Below are 17,537 nucleotides of genomic sequence, written 5' to 3'. Positions count from 1 at the left end.
ATTTATGGCAGATTTCACTGCTATTCTTTGTTACCCATCCCCGTAGGTGCAGACACTAACGTATCCACAAACCATCCCGCCTTCTGCATCTGGAGAGTCTCTTGCAGGAGAATGCCGTGGGACACAGCCTCAAAGCCTGGAAGAGAATTCCCCAAATCAATGCTGAAATACAACTGGTGGCTTGAAATAACAACCAGTGAAGTAAATGTCCTCTTACTTACAGTGATTTAAAAAAAAAAAAAAAATCTGCAGATGGGCAGAAATCTGCAGAGAAAATCTACAAGGAAATAGCAGGTGAAACCTCAGCATGCTGGCTAGGCTGCTTCTTTATCACCTCCAGCAAATGGATATCTACAATGGTGCTGTTTATTGTTGATGACTGATAATAGGATTATGGCTCCCACATCCAAGAAGTATGGCATCCCAAATAGCATCGTTTCATGCTGAAGACATTATTATCATATCCTGTCTTTGTGTACTGCTCAACCAGTTATCTGTGCAGGACTCAGTGTAGAGCTCTGAGATTTTATAGGATATTATCATGTTATATGAAATTCAGGCTTCTGTAGCTATAAATCAAGAGGACACCTTGTATGGTGGCTGGTTCTCCTTGGAGCAGCATCCTAAGCAGAACGTCTGTTCTCTGAAAGATTAGAGTGTGATTTAAAATAAATGTTGCCAATGAATTTGAAGTTCATGAAAAGGGCAGGTTTAATAGCCTTAGTGTTGTCTGCTTAGTAGTCTCGTATGTACAACATGTGGGCAGCATAAGTTTGTCCACAACTCCTGAAGAAGATACTCCAAACATGAATACAGAGTCTCCCTTTTGGAAGACTAATGGTATAATCAATTTTAAATCCTATTTTTGAACACCATAATATCTATCTATAGCCACTGGCTGTAAGTGTCCAAGCTATGCCACTGGCCAAGGGCAAGGAACATCCATGTACAGAGAAACAGGAGGGGCTGTATATATTTAAGGTTTGGTTTTGGGCCAGCTGAGCTGACCCTAATGGCTTGTGGCTACCAAAGGACACCCTTCCCTGACCCTTCTCACCCATCTCTGAGACATGGCAAAAAGCTTTCCAGTTTTTGGCCAAGTTAGTTTTAGGATCTCATTGGGGTGAGATCAGCTCCAAAACAGGCAAAAAGAAAACAGCAGTACAGGCACAGGGCTGAGGGGAGACAGGACCAGACCCACTGAGAAGGGGAGATAGCTCACTGAGTCTTGTGGGACTGAGCCCTTTTACTGTGGGAAATGGGGAAGGCTTGGAGATGCTCAGCTGGGGCTTTGCTCTCCAGCCTCACACAGCCCATGAGGATCAGGGGTGCTGAATCTGTGGGTGCCCACACGAGCTGGATTGCCCCAGGCATTGCATATTTAGTAGCATAGCTCTCATTTGAGCCATTGTCTTCCTTACCCAGCAGGAGTAAAAACTGCATTTGTTGGGCACAGGAGGCTGCCTTATCCTTGAAGAAACTACTGCTGGAAGAAACACACCACCTTCAAAATCCATACAGCTATGAAGTACTGCTAAATGCAAAATTTGGAGTATTGGCAGCCTAGTACCAAAGGTGACAAGCTTTGCTCAGCTCCATGCAGCTGGTCCAAGCTTTTCAACCTGCCCCAGTTAGAGTCTCAGCTGGGGCCATCTCTGTTGGGCTGTTGACTCTGAACATCTGAGCAAATATCTTGTCTCCTTTTGCTGATAGGAGACCATGGTATTCACAGGCCAACTGCACCAGGGCACACAAAGGAGATTGGGGTCAAACATTAAGATATATTTATATAAACTGATCTATAATTGAGCTGTGAAAAGGTCAATTCCATTTCCAGGGATCAAGATGCAGAGGTGGGCTTTCCTATCATTTACCTCAGGTGGCCTCCTTAAAAACCCACTGGAGTCAGAAAAATTCTTTGGATCTTCCCCTCAAATGCAATTAATCCTCAGAATTTAAAAAACTTATAGTGAGAGATCAAAGCTAAAATTTCAGCAACAATGAACTAATCCTCCTGATAACCAAATACGCTTAGTAGCCAAACCCTGGACTGAACCAGCAGGTTTTCCTACAGACTTTTCATCTGTGCTCTATTTTTCCACAAAGACAAGTGTTAAATTAAAGAAGAGACCAACCTTTGCACTCCCCAGGCTTTATACTTCACCTGTGTTTAAAAAAATAATTCTGAGAGGGGAAACAGCAGGTTATAAGTTTGCTAGATTTATGAACTCTTGTGTGCCTCTTTTTGGGACACCCAGAAAAGAAAGGGAATTACTGGATGTACTAGAGAAAATTATGTTAAGAAAATTATGTAAGTTAAAAACCAAGCAGTTTATGAGAAAAAGCACTGATGCAGTTTATCATTTAGGATTCACTTGATACATATAGGGAGAAGGAGAAAAGTTCTGTGTAAATAAAAGTATTTAATAACAAAGTTCTATTGGTTACAAGTTGGGGCTTTAAAATGCCCACTAACTATAAAGGCTTGTAATGTTTCACCATGTTATTGCCTCTGAGATGTGTTGCCACTTCATTACACATTTTCAGATTGTTCAAAAGCCTACAATGCTAAAGATGTGCTTTCTTCTGCCTGAAATAATGCTTGAGATTTGAGTGAGGGGGTGAATGTATGGTGTATGCTGCTCATGAATAAAAGATACTCACAGCTAAGCAACCTAAATTGTTCCTCTCTTAGGGGATTAACTCTATTTACCAGAAAATTTAAAGAATAATTTTTAAAGACTGTTTTTTGAAGATGAGGAATCCAAGTGCTTCAGTAATGTTTGGGATGCTGTAGCAGAGGTGATGGCAGGGAAGGAGCTAGGGAAGACATGGAGCCTTGCAGCGTTCATGGGAGATACCTCAGCACTGTCCCTTACCTCGGCCGAGCTGAGCTCTGTGCAGAGGAACACAAGCCCCTGTGCATCCTGCTGGCAGACACAGCTCGGAGGACAGGCACAGGGAAATTCGCCCCCTGGCAGAAGCTATGCTGAAAACCTGCCTCTTCTGTGCAGGAAGCTCATGCTAATTACTCTGACATTTCAGAGGAGGTTGTGAGAATGGCCCAGCACTGCAGAACTTTAACTCTCTCTGCTTGTGCCTCGGGTGCCCAGGACTAAATTGAGCTCCTGACAACCCCAGAGTGTCGGAAGGGGTGACTGCTTCAAGCTGAAGGAGACCTCTCACCCACCCCTGCAGGGCTGGCCCCAAACCCTCAGGGCGTGCTTGAGTCACTGTTGGGTTCCCAATACAGCTTCACAGGCTGTCTGAGATGTAAAATACCTGGGCACTGATTCCCCAGCAAACAGCCAACCAGGCTTCTTATGGGATTTATTGGGAAATGTTTGTGCAAGATCAAAGTAGCACAAGGGTGAAACTGCTCTGCTGAAGAGTAACTTGGAGACTGGCACCCATGCTGTGCTGCTGCACATGCACCTGGAACACCAGTGACAGGCAGGCAAGAAGGGGAAGCCATATGAGGAGCGGCTGAGGTCACTTGGTCTGTTCAGCCTGGAGGAGACTGAGGGGAGACCTCACTGCAGTTACACCTTCTCATGAGGGGAAGAGGAGGGACAGACACTGATCTCTTCTCTGTGGTGACCAGTGACAGGACCCACAGGAATGGCCTGTAGTTGTGTTGGGGGAGGTTTAGGCTAGCTACTAGGAAAAAATTTTCACCAAAGAGGGTGTTTGGGCACTGAACAGGCTCCCCAGGGATGTTGTCACAGCTCCAAGCCTGACAGAGTTCAAGAAGTGTTTGGACAATGCTCTCAGACACAGGGTATGACTGTGCAGGAAGTTGGACACAAGGATCCTGATGGCCCCCTTCCAACTCAGCACATTCTGTGATTCTACAAAGACACCAAGAGGAACGTACTACATATGCTGCTACAAGCAGCTCCCGGCAGCATGGCCACTCCATCTACCTGTCTACAACAATACAGTCATCCCAGAGACCACCAAGACCTCTGGCCACACTGCCCACCTTGGACATGGAGCTCTTGGAGGAGGAGTGAACGTTGGTATGGAGAGCCACATAGCTCCAGCCCAGAAACACATGCATGGAGCTAACTGAGCTTCCTCACATGAGCAAGGACTTTTCAAGCCTGAAAACATTTCAAATAACATGCTGAGAGACTGCTAGTGCTCTTGTGTCTGGCTGAGAAAGAAGACACTACCAGTGCTCTTCAAGTCCCTTTTCAGTGGCACAGAAATTTACACTCCTGTGCTCTTGGCCAGGCCCATAACCAAAACTGTAAGTGATGGATGTCCCTCTGCTCGCCCCAAGCCTCAGTGGCACAGCCAGGTACAAACAGCTGCAGTGTTCCCCTTCACAGAGTCCTTGTATGTAACCCCTCAGGAACTGCTCTGTACATGGCAAGAAGAAAGGGAAGACCCTGTGTACCCACAGCAGTTTTATCCTCCAGACAGTTTTATCCCCTTCATCTTGTAATCCCTAAAGCACAATTTTCTCCTTTCAGCTCTTGAAAGTATTTTTTTTCTTTCAGTTTGGCAGCAAATGAACAAATTTATTTTTTGTAGAGTCACAAAAACACCCACCCCTGAAAATGTGAGGGAAAAAAAAAAAGAAAAATACTCCTTTTTCTGTAGGGCTTTGGCTCTGCCTGCAGGTTTAGCAAACAGTGGATTGCAATTACAGTTTGAGCATCTATTCATTTTATTGCAGGAAAAACAGCAACATGTGTGCTGCATTTTTGCCTTCTAAACGACAGAGTAAATGCATATCAAACTGAGATGTGATGTACAGTATATCAAGACATTTTGATCCATGCAGCAAAATGAAAAGTATGCAAATTATTAGCAGTTTATAAGGAATAAAGTTTTACTATACATAATTTTATGTGCTTGTACAGAGAATCCATAATCCCACTAAGGAATGGTAAGTCTACCTATAATAAATGAGAGGGGGTTTAGAATAAGAAAACTTTTTAGATTTGAGCCAATAAATACCTAAAATATGGAGATCAAAAGTAGCGTTGGAATATTCCAAATAGCCAAACAAAATCATCACATTTGTTCTTAATGACTGCAGTATTCAGCAGTCTTCATTTTCCCAAGAAATACTTTGCTTTAAACCCTCTATTTTCTTTTGCCATGTTTCTCACTAAAAAGCCTGCATGAGCTTTTGTACTGTTGCCAGGCTTATTTTTTGTTTATATACAGGTTCTTACCATGGAGATATGTCCCTGACATGAAGGCATCCAGTATAGGAAATTACATGCAATGCCTTATTCTTCTAGTTTAATTAATGCTCTGACAATTTGGCAATAAGGCTACAGTGAAGAAAAGATCTCTGTAGGGAACCTCAGGTTTTGAGCAATAAGAAAGCTGTCAAAATTTTACTATATATCTATAGTAACATATCGAACATCCAAAGATTTCTGGAAGGCATCTGTGGAAAAGATTTCAAAAGAAAAAAAGGTTAGCATAAATGATGTTTCTTAACCTGCTAAAAATAAAAGAATGACTTTCTCAGCAGTCAGAGTTGGAACTGGGTAAGCAGCCCATGCTGACTTACTCGTTTCAAGCAAAAAGAAATTCCAGTTTTTAATGAGCGAGGACCATTTGACACAAACAGGAAAAAGGATTAGCCCAATCCCTGTTGAGACTGGTTCTCTTCTGTGATTTAAACAAGCTGAATGAGGAGTAGATCTGTTCCACACCGTGATCCATGTAACCATTCTAGACCTCTGTGTCCAAACACATGCTCCCAGGTGCTCCAAACTTTGCATCCTTCTCAGATGAAAAGTGCAACAGCAGCAGCTTGGCACAAAGGCAGGAAAAGGCATCCTCCCTTTCTCTCCTCTGACTGGTTCAGTAGTTTGAAGAGCATCAAAGATGATGCCCCCAAAGAGAATCCAATGGCTCTAAAGGCAGCCCATAGTCACAGACCTTGGATCATCAGAAACCTGTGGTGATCCATATCTTACTGAGAGTATCATTTGATATTCATGATCTTACTTGTGCTCTTTCACCATTGTCACTTCCCTAGGAAGGGAAATTGAGAAGGAAACAGCAGCACCACCTGACTTCCTCCACTATCTCTGTATCCCTTTGGCTGTGAAGATGCAAAGACAGTGCTGTCTTTCCTGATGGATGAGCTATTCTTTAGTTACTGGTGGAGAACAGCTGCCCCACGTCACACATCTAACTGTCCTCCACACCAAAAATTCATAAAGTTGTACCATCTGAGGAAAATATAAACCAGACACATATTTATGTAGCATTTTGAAATCAGGACTTCTGACTCCCGTAGCCAATAGAGAGCAGTTTGAATTTTCAGTCTAATCCCCTGCTTCCCCACGTTTTTGGAATGAGATTACTTATTTCTGCAAATACATCCAAAATGGATCAGAGGGATCAGCTTCAGTCTCTTCAGCGGTCTGACTTTAACTGGATGGTGAACAACAGAAGCACTGCTGAGGACAAATTACTTCACAGAAAATAACTGTGACTATTTGCACAACCATCATATTTGCTTTTCCTACAATCAACCAGAGAGACTCCTCCCGCACTCTTGACATTAGATAAGATTTTTGTAAAGGTTTCTAAGCCATTGAAAAGCAACACGCTCAGGATACATAAACACATCTCTTTACTGACAGCTCCAGACATATTCTATCTTGCTTGAAGTGAAGAGTAGCATTGAAGAAATCACTTAAGGTTCCTGCACATGCCCCTGCCCCAGGCTCAGTCAAGTGAAAGAGCCTGTGCTGACAGAGAGGAAGCTCCCCTCTCCAGGAGGCAGGAGCTACAGGTTTGTTTACATCACTGGAGAAATCGTGTACTTGTCTTTGGTTGTTCTTCTCATTTTCTCTGAAATTCCCAAATCTCAACATGACACTGTTCTCAGAAAGTTTGAGTAGAACTCCCAGTTATTTGCTGTTTCCTAATGATTTGCATCCTTAAGAAATAATCAAAAACAGCATAAAAATGTAAATGTGAGGAAATGGGATGGGTATTCATTCAGCCATGCAGCTGGAATTCAGGAACTGCTGTAATTGCACACGAATAACATAATTTGCCTCCCTTGTAGATGTTTTTGCTTATTCACATCACGTCTTTCTTTTTCAGGGGTGTTGCTGAAGTTCCTATACCCTGCAAGACAAAACAACCACTCTTTGTTGTTGCAACCTCAAGCCTGAGATGTTGAGTTGCTCTAGGATGGCAACACCAGGGCTGGCATCCAGGGTGGCATCAGAGAGCAGAGTACTCACTTCCTCACACAAACTGCTGGCCCAGGTGGGAACTCTCAGTGCACTGGGTGCAATGGCAGAGGAAGAAAAAACCCTAGCTGGGATTGTACTGATGGAAACAGGGTAGAGGGAGAAACAGCAGCATCATAAATAATGTAAAAACTCTTCCACTAAAGAGAAATAATGCAAACAGAGAGAATATAATCAAGGCTTTTGCCAACAGAGTGGTAAACAACTTTGCTCTCCATCACCATCTCTCAGGTACACTCTTCTTTTGCTGGATTTTGTTAGAAACATGCTCCCTCATCTGGCAAGGTTGTTTTAATGAGGGGTTACTTATTTCACTCTTGGCTATTCTCTTTTCACAACTATTGGACTATCTGACTTGGATTTAGGAGGTGCCTATGTGAAAACCCTTATGACCTACATGAAGACACAGGAAGTGCTCAGCTGCTGAATGTATAGGCTGAATGTACCAATGTCTAAGCTCCAAGAAAGCCTGCTAGCAAAGCTCAATTTCACAGCCCTCCCAGCTCTCTTTTATTCCTCTGAACTCAACTATCTGAAGAAGGTACATGAAATAATGTGCAGCACATATTTCCCTGAACAAGAATCGAATACAGACAAGAAAGTATTTGCATATTAGAAATCTTGTTCTGTAGAAAATCTGTGTGCCAGGAAAATGGAACATATGTCCTGAATGAATTTAGGCAAAGCTGCACCTTTGCTGTGCTGCTTAAGAAAAATCACATTTAATACATCAGTCTGAGACTGACATGGGCTTTTCATCAGCATTTCATCAAAACTGAACAAATATGAAATACGAACACCAGTTCAGCATTAATGGTTCAACATACTGCACCAGGTTTTGGAAAAGGATCTTGCTGAAGCCAAACACCCGCTCTCAAGTACACAACAGACTCCTCTCCAAATACCCAAACAAGTCCTGGAAGGACAGAAGGCAGTATTTGGCAACAGGTTAGTTGAATAATGCACACCTGCACCCCAGGGGGACAGACAGCCCACAGCAGCATCCCCTGTGGGACGTCAAGCCTAGAAGCTCACTGTGCTTCTGGTGCAGATCTCTGCAAGAACCATTTCAAAAAATATCACAGAACTGCAGTGGGAGGATACAGGAAGAAACGGAGAGGAATACAGAAGTCTGGCAGAGCTCTGGATACTTCAAAAAAACATCAAAGCTGTCAAAAGGGCAAGTTCATCCACAACTTCATCTCAAAGGAAAGCCCAGCCTGTTTCCCTACTGGAGTTGCCCAGCTGCCTACCCAAACAGGAGGGTATTTTCTTTTAGTACTTTGCTGCCTGTTCCTGGTAACTCCCTTGAAAGACCTGTACAGCAAATCCTTTTTTGGCAACTGCAGTGGAAATTATTTCTTTCCAAATGTAGTTTGAACCAAATGAAAGAAGAGTTAGGGATATTTCTCCTGCTTTGGAAAAATGGGGTATTGGTCACTGGCAGAGGAGGAGGGGCTCTAAGTACTAAGTACAACACACTACAACACTTCAAACATTAAGTATACTGGTGATACTTTGGACATCATGTTCCCACTCCAAGACTCCCTGCTCACAGTCAGACATTCACTTGTTCAACAGCATGGAAACACCTCCATCCACAAGCTGCTTGACTGCCCAGTGTTGGTCCCACTTTAATATCATCCTTCTGAGCTCCCTGATATCAGACAACTGGGTGGATACTTGGTTATTCAAATACATGGCTGACATATTGCTCATGTCCAATAACAAGCAGTATGGTATTTTTCTGGTTTTTGTTTTGCATAGACACTGCCATTGAGCTGTGGCTTTTTAAAGACATAAGTTTTCAGGAAAATATGAATATGGTCATTGTAAGGATTGTATTTCTGCAGTTTCAACTCTGCTGGCATACACAAACAATTTCTGTACTGTTTTCAGATTTATTCTTTAAATGACTTTAATAAACATGCACAAAAATAAAGAATCAAAAAGTTATCCTTATCTGAGTATTGTACAGTTCATTTGAATCAGCCTGTTCATAGCAAAAGATCTCACAATGAAGCTGAGATTAAAAACACTCTGTTTTGCTATTAATCTCCCATTCAATTTTCTAGTGGAGCCATTCCAGTATCTACAAACACATAAAAATCTTGAATTGTCTATGATTAGACTTGCTAATCAAGCTGTATCTTTATCCCAATGCATATCTACCAGCAATGATGAGGCTCTTTTCTATGTTATGCCATTCTGTCATTGAGAAAACTGGAGAATTTACTTCACCTCTGGTAGTATTTACTTCTGAATGGAGTACATCTTCTGTTCCCCAACTGTCTGGACTGACCAGAACACACAGTACCTCAATCTCCAGGCAGCCCTCAAGAACCTGCCATTTCTCACTCTTTCCTGCCATCTCTGCCAGTACAAGTGTCGAGGGAATACCTAATCCTGAGATACTTAACTGGGTACATTTTGCCCACAGGTCACAGACATGTCATATCTCCTATAATCCTGCTGGAAATCCTGTCCTTCACACTATTCTCCTGGCATGGCTGGCTGTTCCAGTTATGAGAAGAAAACATAGTGCCTGATGGGCCTTGTCAAAATCATACTTGGTGGATACTGTAAAAAATTCACCAATGGCAAGAATGAATGTGTTTTTAAACAGTGTACAGAAGCATCAGAACTCAAAAGGTACTAAAATAAACAATGTATTTCTTTATCTCACTCCAAAAGAGTCAATAGCTACAGGAACTGTTACAGTAGAAGCAGCAGGTTCTGGGATAACGGAGTAAGACAAATCACTGTCCAAAAAGAATGAATCAACTACTCCATTACATGTTGATGCAGCCTTGCAAGCCTTCTTAACAAATAAAACCTCCATGTTATGTGCATGAAAATGCAGCTGTTGATGAAGCCAGAGCTATTCAAGGGTACTAATCTCTTCGCAACTGATGATAGCTGCATTTCTTTTTCCATTACTTCATCCTTGTAAGAACAAGCTCCAGCTCCTGTTAATGTTTGGATCAGCCACTGGAGAAAAGCACCGTAAGTCTGTAATTTTTTTCAGTATTCTAATGCTTTGTGACTCGGGAATTATGAAAAAAATCGGCTATTTTAAAAATACATACTGCAGCACTAAGGTACTGATTAGTTAAACTATCTTGCTCTACATTGTTTGCACAGTTCTCAAAACCACCTGTAGAAGAGGTGAAATCCTGGCCCAGGGGAGGCTAAAAGAGACCTCATCCATGAAAATGGGGTCTCAGAACAGAATATTGCTAAGGTATCTAGTAAGAAACTCAGCAGTAATTTATAAACTCATTGACATGGCTATATAGAAATATTTCTAGTTTGTCAGAATAAATCCTACTATTCATCATCAGCCTAGTTATAGCCTACATCAATCATTTGCACTTCAGTCACCTTGTTCATTCTCATACTCTGCTGATTCAGCTTTAAATTTTATTTCACTGATAGGAGTCTTTCACAAAGGTCAAAAAAGTGCCTTCAAAGTAAGAAGAGTGGCTCTGTCTAATGAATCCTCAGTTCTCCTTCTCTAGTTAACCTCATTTCAGTCAAATTAACTACATTCCACAAAAATTAGTATCCTTATCCTTTGGATTTACACTGGAAATAATCACCAATACTCATAAGGCTAATATAGAAGAAATTAGACTGAAAAAAATATCAGCAGCACCAAGTTTTCTCACAGCTTAATTTCTAAGACCTTTATTTTATGTCTAATTTGTGCTCCAAATCTGGAGCTGAAGAGTTTTGAGGGTCTCATCTATTTGGTGGGAATGACTGGGGTTACTGAAAATGAAATTTTGTGACTCAAGTTTTGTAGCACTTAACAAATCAGTATCAGTCCCATCATGTTTCATATATCAAATTCTAATCCAGATCAGAAATTACAAATCCCTATGATCTACTGCTACTGTTTTACATGGACAGCTGACAAATGAATACCTCAAAACTTCTTTCCACTACAAACTACACAAGAGCCGAGCTCAGCCCAGCACTAGCCCTAAGATAGAAAGGCTGTAAACTGCAAAGTTTAGCCCAAAGTTCACATTATGGACACTTCTATAAGTAAAACCAAAAGCAGGTAGCAAACATTTTTGAAACAAGCTATGTATTTACATCCAAGCACTTCAGTAAGTGTGACAAATGTTGCCACCTCATGGACAGGTGCAGGGTTTGATCCAGCTCAGCGGTAGGAAGGAAAACAGATCATGGAGATGACTCACTGCTGCCCTTTCACACTCCCCTGAGGGAGGAAGCCAGAGCTTGGCCAGAAGGATGCTTTTGTCACTTGGGTCTGAATCCAGAAGTATGGCTATGCATCCACAATTGGGGGAAAAAAAAGAAAACAACAAAAAAGTAAACAAAAATTAAGAAAGAAAGAAAAAAAAAGAAAGAAAGAAGAATAAAGAATAAAGACTACACATGTTCAGAGTATTTGATAATTTCTAATAGAGCAAGGTGGGGTAGACTCATGATTTTTCCCTGAAAAAAACCCATAATGTTCAACTTAGAACCTGGCATGGTCTTTCACTGCCAAACAGTCAAAGGTGAGCACTCAAGAATAAAACATCCCAGTAACAGGCTGTGGGACCTGGAGTTTTCAAGAGGGTTACTGAAATCTTCAGATTCATGAAGACAATTACCTCCAACTGGACTAGGAGATTTTCATGCTCCATAAATTGTGTATCTTATACTTGTAAGCTGCAATTGTAGTGTATTCCATCAGGTATTTCCAAGGACAAAGTTTTATGTTACAATACCACATTGGTTATTCACTGTTCCACTACTTTTGGGAATTGCTGCAGAAAGACTCTGTCACCTGTTGAATTTCTGCCTTCCTGATGAAAAGGCAGTTGTGCCATCCTCCTCTACAGGACAGAGGTGTTGCAAAAACCATTATGTGGTGTGCATGCTAAAAGTAGGTTCATTCCACACGGCACTATAAGTAGCACTTCCTGTAACTGGTGAAAGGACTATAGAATTTTGAAGCAAAAATAAAACATTTCAAGTTTGACACAGGGATAGAAGTTTAAGAATCAATTATTTTTTTAAAACAGAGCTTTGTAAAAATACATTCATAGTCAACATTTATGAATGGTCTGAAAAAGACAATATGGTGACTAATTGGGAGTTTCCTACCATCGTGATCTCCATATAACAGGGTAACAGTCTGCCTACATACTACTGAAGAGAAAGAAGGATTTGTACCAGCTTGATTTTTAAATATGTTTGTATGTTTATTATACTTTGCTACTCTGCTCTCCTAAAATGGTGGCCTCAGGAAAAGCTGCTTTGGCAGGCAACTGCAAAGATTCCTGTGGAGAGGAAGTGAAAAGACTGGGCATACAAACAATGGCTGCTGCCATGTTCAAAGCACTGGGGAGAGTTCATAGAGCAAAATGCAGTCCTAAGTAAATGGGTTTCAGGCAATTTCAGTGTTAAGATAACATCATTAAGACTAGAACAGATTGTGCTCAAACCCTGCTGTTTATAATTAACACATTGCTTCCAAATACTCCAGGGTCCCTGGTAAATAGTCCTCTGCACAGATCCACCCAGACCAATCAGAGTATTTTCATCTGGTTCCATGCTGGGCCAGCACCTGTTTGGACAAATCCAAAAGAGCCAAAATACTCTTCTTTCTGGCCAGCTAAGTAGAGAGATGAACACAGCTTGCCTTAGTCATTGTCACAGTGTCCATATGGCTGTGAAGCTTGTTTTCACAAGAAATCGTACAAGTACTTTATTATGTCGAAGTTCACGGTCCTATAAACAAAAACACAGTATATTAGAGCAATCATCTTAACAGTGTTAAGACTTTAACCTGTTTGGAGACAGCACATGCAGGACATTCTGCACAATCAAAATCAAGCAATTCCCCAAAAGAAATGCAAGCAAGGATTAATGAATTTTTAATTTCTCTCATTATTTACAATACCCCTCTTCTGATTATTACAACTTTGTAAAATTCTAGTAAAGTACAGCAACTTCCTAGTAAAGGAAGGAAGACTTATTTAAATAATGAAAAAAAAAATATAAATAAGATTATATTTTTGTATGGCAAACTTGATGTTCTAGTTGGTGATGCAAAGCAACAACCTTTTATGCTATTGAATGTTTTGTTCATCTCCCAAACCACCTGTTTTAGCATGTACTCCTTCATCTGTTCTCATTTGGAGCCTGTGTTCTTTCAGTCTTGACAGTAGTTGACCCATGTTCATAGCTAAATTTGAAAAATCCAAGAATGCCAATCAATGGGATAGAAGATTTTAATGTACACTTTTGTAGTTTAATGGCAGGCAAAATGAAATAGCAGTAGAATAAAGCATATAATTATTTTTTTTGTCTCTAAACTCATTCTTCTATACAATCTAACACTCAGACTTTAGGGTTTACTGTTTGAATAAATAATGCAAATTACTGCATATAATGACAAGTATAAAATTAAAAGGGTTTTTTAAAAAAAAGTATTCAATGATGCAAAAATAACTGCTAACAATACTAAGTGAGATTAGCTAGCTGAATTCTTATTTGTTGGACTACAATCATTTAATATTCTCTGTTCATGCATCAGCCTGTAACCCACTTTTCAAAAAGTTTTTATAAAACATAATTTTTGACAGAGAAAAAGTTTAGAAATCTCCAAGATATGTAACAAGAAATACTCCACTGGAGTCTATTTATTAATCCAGTGACAAATTTAAAGACATTAACTGCCACTGTTAGACTTACACGACACTGCGCAACTCAAAAAAGTGCTTTAATTACAAGGCTTTTCACAGAAACAAAATCATACACACTAACAAATGCTGACCTTATCAACTAAATGAAACAGAATTGTCCTGTCATAACAACTGGGTTTATTACAGACTCTCTGAAAAGATATATTCTATTCAATAAACACTAAGAAAGCCTTACATCAGCTAGAGAAAATTTATGAACTTAGGTTCAAAATTCTTAAAACAGAAATTATTTCTAACAAAGAAACATCTAACTTTACCTTCAGCCAAATGTTTAACAACTGTGTGGTAAAACACAGAGATGTTTCCACAAAGACTGAGTGTACGCCACAGAATAGAGCCAGACGTGAGGTTCCGTGGTAAAAAAGAGACCATGCACTTCCGCAGTTACCATGTTAAAAGCCACCAGGAAGAGACACAAGTTTTTTACTCTTTTCCAAAAACAGGTGGCTTTTTTTTTTTAAGTGTAAACTTCACTTTTGCTTAAAAAACACAGAAAATGAAATGACAATCTGAACAGCTTGAATGGGGGTGGGGAGGAAGCATCCTTTTCTGTCCCATTCTCTGCACTCTTCAGCCTTCGATTAGGAAATATGCTGGAGAAAAAAGGCTGAGATGGTAACCAGGCTGAGGTATCTGAAGATTTTAGTGACTAACAATCTTATTTTAGTACTATTGCAGTAACAGAGAAACAAGGATCAGATGGGCTGCTTACTTGGTATGTATTTTGGCTGAAATTTCACAGTAGTTACTTCACTGTGACAAATACAACCAAAACTATTGCACAGATAGGAAATGAAATTTCTTAAAGCACAGATCATCAGGCCTTCATCCTATGGCTAGTAGCCCCACCCACAGAAGACAGAAGCTCATTTCTAATGAATTCATGAAACCTTGTCTTTTTACAGGTCATCTTCTTTAAGATTTAATAAATACTGTGGTCTGAAAAGTGTATTTTAATAAAAAATGTAACAAAGGAACAAAGCAAGATTTAAAAAAAAGGAGAAACAGGAGAAAAGCAGAACAGGCCAACTTTAAAATATCTATCTATCTATCTATCTATCTATCTATCTATCTATCTATCTATCTAATTTAAATAGCCCTATCTAGGCAGCAAAAAAGACCTGCAAACTACTTTTAGAGAAAAAAAAAAACTGCTTTCTTCCTCATAACATGTAGGAAAAGTCAGTTTATATACATACATATATATACACATACACACACATCAGACCTAAAGGAAAGCAAGTTAAAATACTACCATGCACTGACGTTTGAAGTGACAGTATCTCTGATACTACAAATACTTTCTCCAGTAAGCATGAGCTGCATGGCACTAGTTTTGGTCCTGTTTTCTGGCTGTCACTACCTTCCAGCAACTTTAATGCAGTCATTGAAACTTCTAAGGATGTCAAAGTTGCAAGGAAAGGGCTGTCAAGTATCCCAGTTCAAGGCTATATCCCAATGTATAACACAGTGATCCATGTTGCTGAGCAGATGGTCTGCTGTGCTTGGTTCCAGGGGGAGCTTTTTCAGGGCATCACTCACAAAGTGACTTTACTGCCGGGAATAGCAAACTGACATAGCAAAGCTGTGGATGTCCTGGCAGTGTGGTCCAGCTAGACCTGAGCCAGATAAAGTTTCATTCTACAGCCTGCCCAACTGAAAATTGAAATAAGTATATCTGTTGCATTTACTGACAAGGCTACTGGACATTTAATAGCTCATGTGCACTGAGGTTATGGAATACAGCCTACACCTCAGGTTCTTTCTTAGTCCCACATTACAGAGAAGAGTTGGCTGTGAGAACATTTCTCCCTTTTGACACATGTCATTTCTGGGCTCTGTTCTGGTTATAGACTGTTTATCCAAGACTTGCTAATAAGGTGGCGGCAACAGATAAAATAGGAGACATAGGCCTGATTGTTGCCCTTGTATTGCATGTATTTCTGTCTGCAAATTATTGCCATCTCTCCTGATGGATCTCAAACTGTTCTCAGACTTCACGACTGAAGGCTCTGGATAAACAAAGATGCTGATGTACTTACATCCATTTACTAAATTAGCTTGCATTAATAACAGATCACACAAGACAGTCTATGTGCAAGAATCCCTATAACCTATGTAGTTTTTGTATCATATGCACAACACTGTTAAGAACCAAATATAATTTCAGATTCAAATACCATAATGTGCTTTTTGGTAATGAAATGGACTGACATTTTAGAGCAGTATTTTCACATGAAGTCCCTGACCTTTACTAAGCACAGACAGTATGTTACTGTAACACATACTGCCACTGTAACATAAATCATTTTCAAAACAGGAATGGACTATACTTACCTTGGGTACAACATTTCTCATAAAATAACATGACTTATTTAGTCATTCTTAGAAAACATCCACAGGTTTTCTGTTCTGGTCTGCAAAGAGACCAAAAACCTGAGCAAATACTTGGTTTGAAGTCTCTTTCAAGTCAGCACATGCAACAATCAATGAACTCTTAACAGGCTCACCGGGCAATAGCTCTGATGAAGTCCAGAGATACAGTACATTTGTATCGTGGTCCATCAAGCTGGTCATTCTGGCCAACCATGGACAACAGCTGCAGTGTCACAAGAGACGTGATCTACGGACAAGAGACACTAGTAATGTTAGTAATTTTTGGTAACATGAATAGCAGTGGCCAATTTATTGTTTTGTTTGTTTTTTTATCTTTTTCCATTTGGCATAATTCCCATTTTTCTCTGGAAAGTTACTCCCACTTGCTCATTGTTCACTTCCACATAGCTCTGCAGCTAGAAAACCCAGGAATGCACATACACCTTGCAATTACATTTTCAGCACCAACAGTGATAGACAAAGGCTAAACCCTTCATCCTTCGTATCAAAAGTTATCCTGGAGTTTTGAACAGAGGAACAGGAATAATAGGCACGAGCTGAGCATTTTCCAAATCTCTGCCTGACAATCAGGAAGGACTAGGATTTTCTTTCCTTTATCCCTGAAGATTGCCTTTTGAACTTTCCCACTCAATGTTGGATATTCCTGTGCCAGATCATATCACATTTTGAACAGATGGATGTTTCACTCTACTCCAGATAAAAAAGGAATTTGAAGGGTGGAAAGAAAAGGCTGGAAGATTGTGTGCTTAAAAAGAGCAGGGCCTGAGTTGAGAGAAATTTGCCTACAAACACACATACAGTGTCCTGACAGAGCCATTGATTATTTTACCAAAATAGCAATGTACCAGCATACTTTTTCACTTTGTTCCTCCAGTGATGGCTGTGCTACTACTGAAGTGAAGTCATGGGGTGTCACCACTGAAAACAGCCAGCCCATTCTGACTCAGTTAGGAAGAGACACTGTAGTGATTCCATTGTCTCCTTATCTCCTCCCAGATACCAGGGAAAGAAAGAAGTAAAAGCAGAAAAGAAAATTTTTCCCTGGCCTTTGCAATAGATACCATAGACAATGAGCTTATATTCTGTGACAAAATGGTATTTGGCCACAGGTTTCATTTTCAAAAAAACAGCCAACCATGACCTACTTCTGAGTAATTATAAT

At 40.3% G+C, this 17,537-nt stretch overlaps 1 protein-coding gene across 5 annotated transcripts in view; it reads right to left on the bottom strand.

Annotated features, from left to right (window-relative positions):
* Positions 1-12,447: 12,447 nt before the first annotated feature.
* ORC5 (origin recognition complex subunit 5) overlaps positions 12,448-17,537 on the bottom strand; it is a 63,185-nt gene continuing 58,095 nt past the window's right edge. For 3 of the 5 annotated variants that reach the window (XM_053977722.1, XM_053977721.1, XM_053977723.1), the window contains exons 14-16: positions 16,489-16,601; positions 13,375-13,458; positions 12,448-13,001 (exon numbers count right to left, since the gene is read on the bottom strand). In XM_053977722.1, the coding sequence (XP_053833697.1) occupies positions 13,395-13,458; positions 16,489-16,601 (177 nt within the window). In that variant the 3' untranslated portion in view covers positions 12,448-13,001; positions 13,375-13,394. The remainder of the gene's footprint in view (positions 13,002-13,374; positions 13,459-16,488; positions 16,602-17,537) is intronic. The other 2 variants (XM_053977725.1, XM_053977724.1) reach the window with 2 other exon arrangements.

This window comes from Vidua macroura, chromosome 5, assembly GCF_024509145.1.
Source record: "Vidua macroura isolate BioBank_ID:100142 chromosome 5, ASM2450914v1, whole genome shotgun sequence".
In the NCBI taxonomy this organism is placed as follows: domain Eukaryota; kingdom Metazoa; phylum Chordata; class Aves; order Passeriformes; family Viduidae; genus Vidua; species Vidua macroura.
Note: the sequence above shows the minus strand (reverse complement) of the source record. Positions and strands in the feature narration are given on the sequence as shown.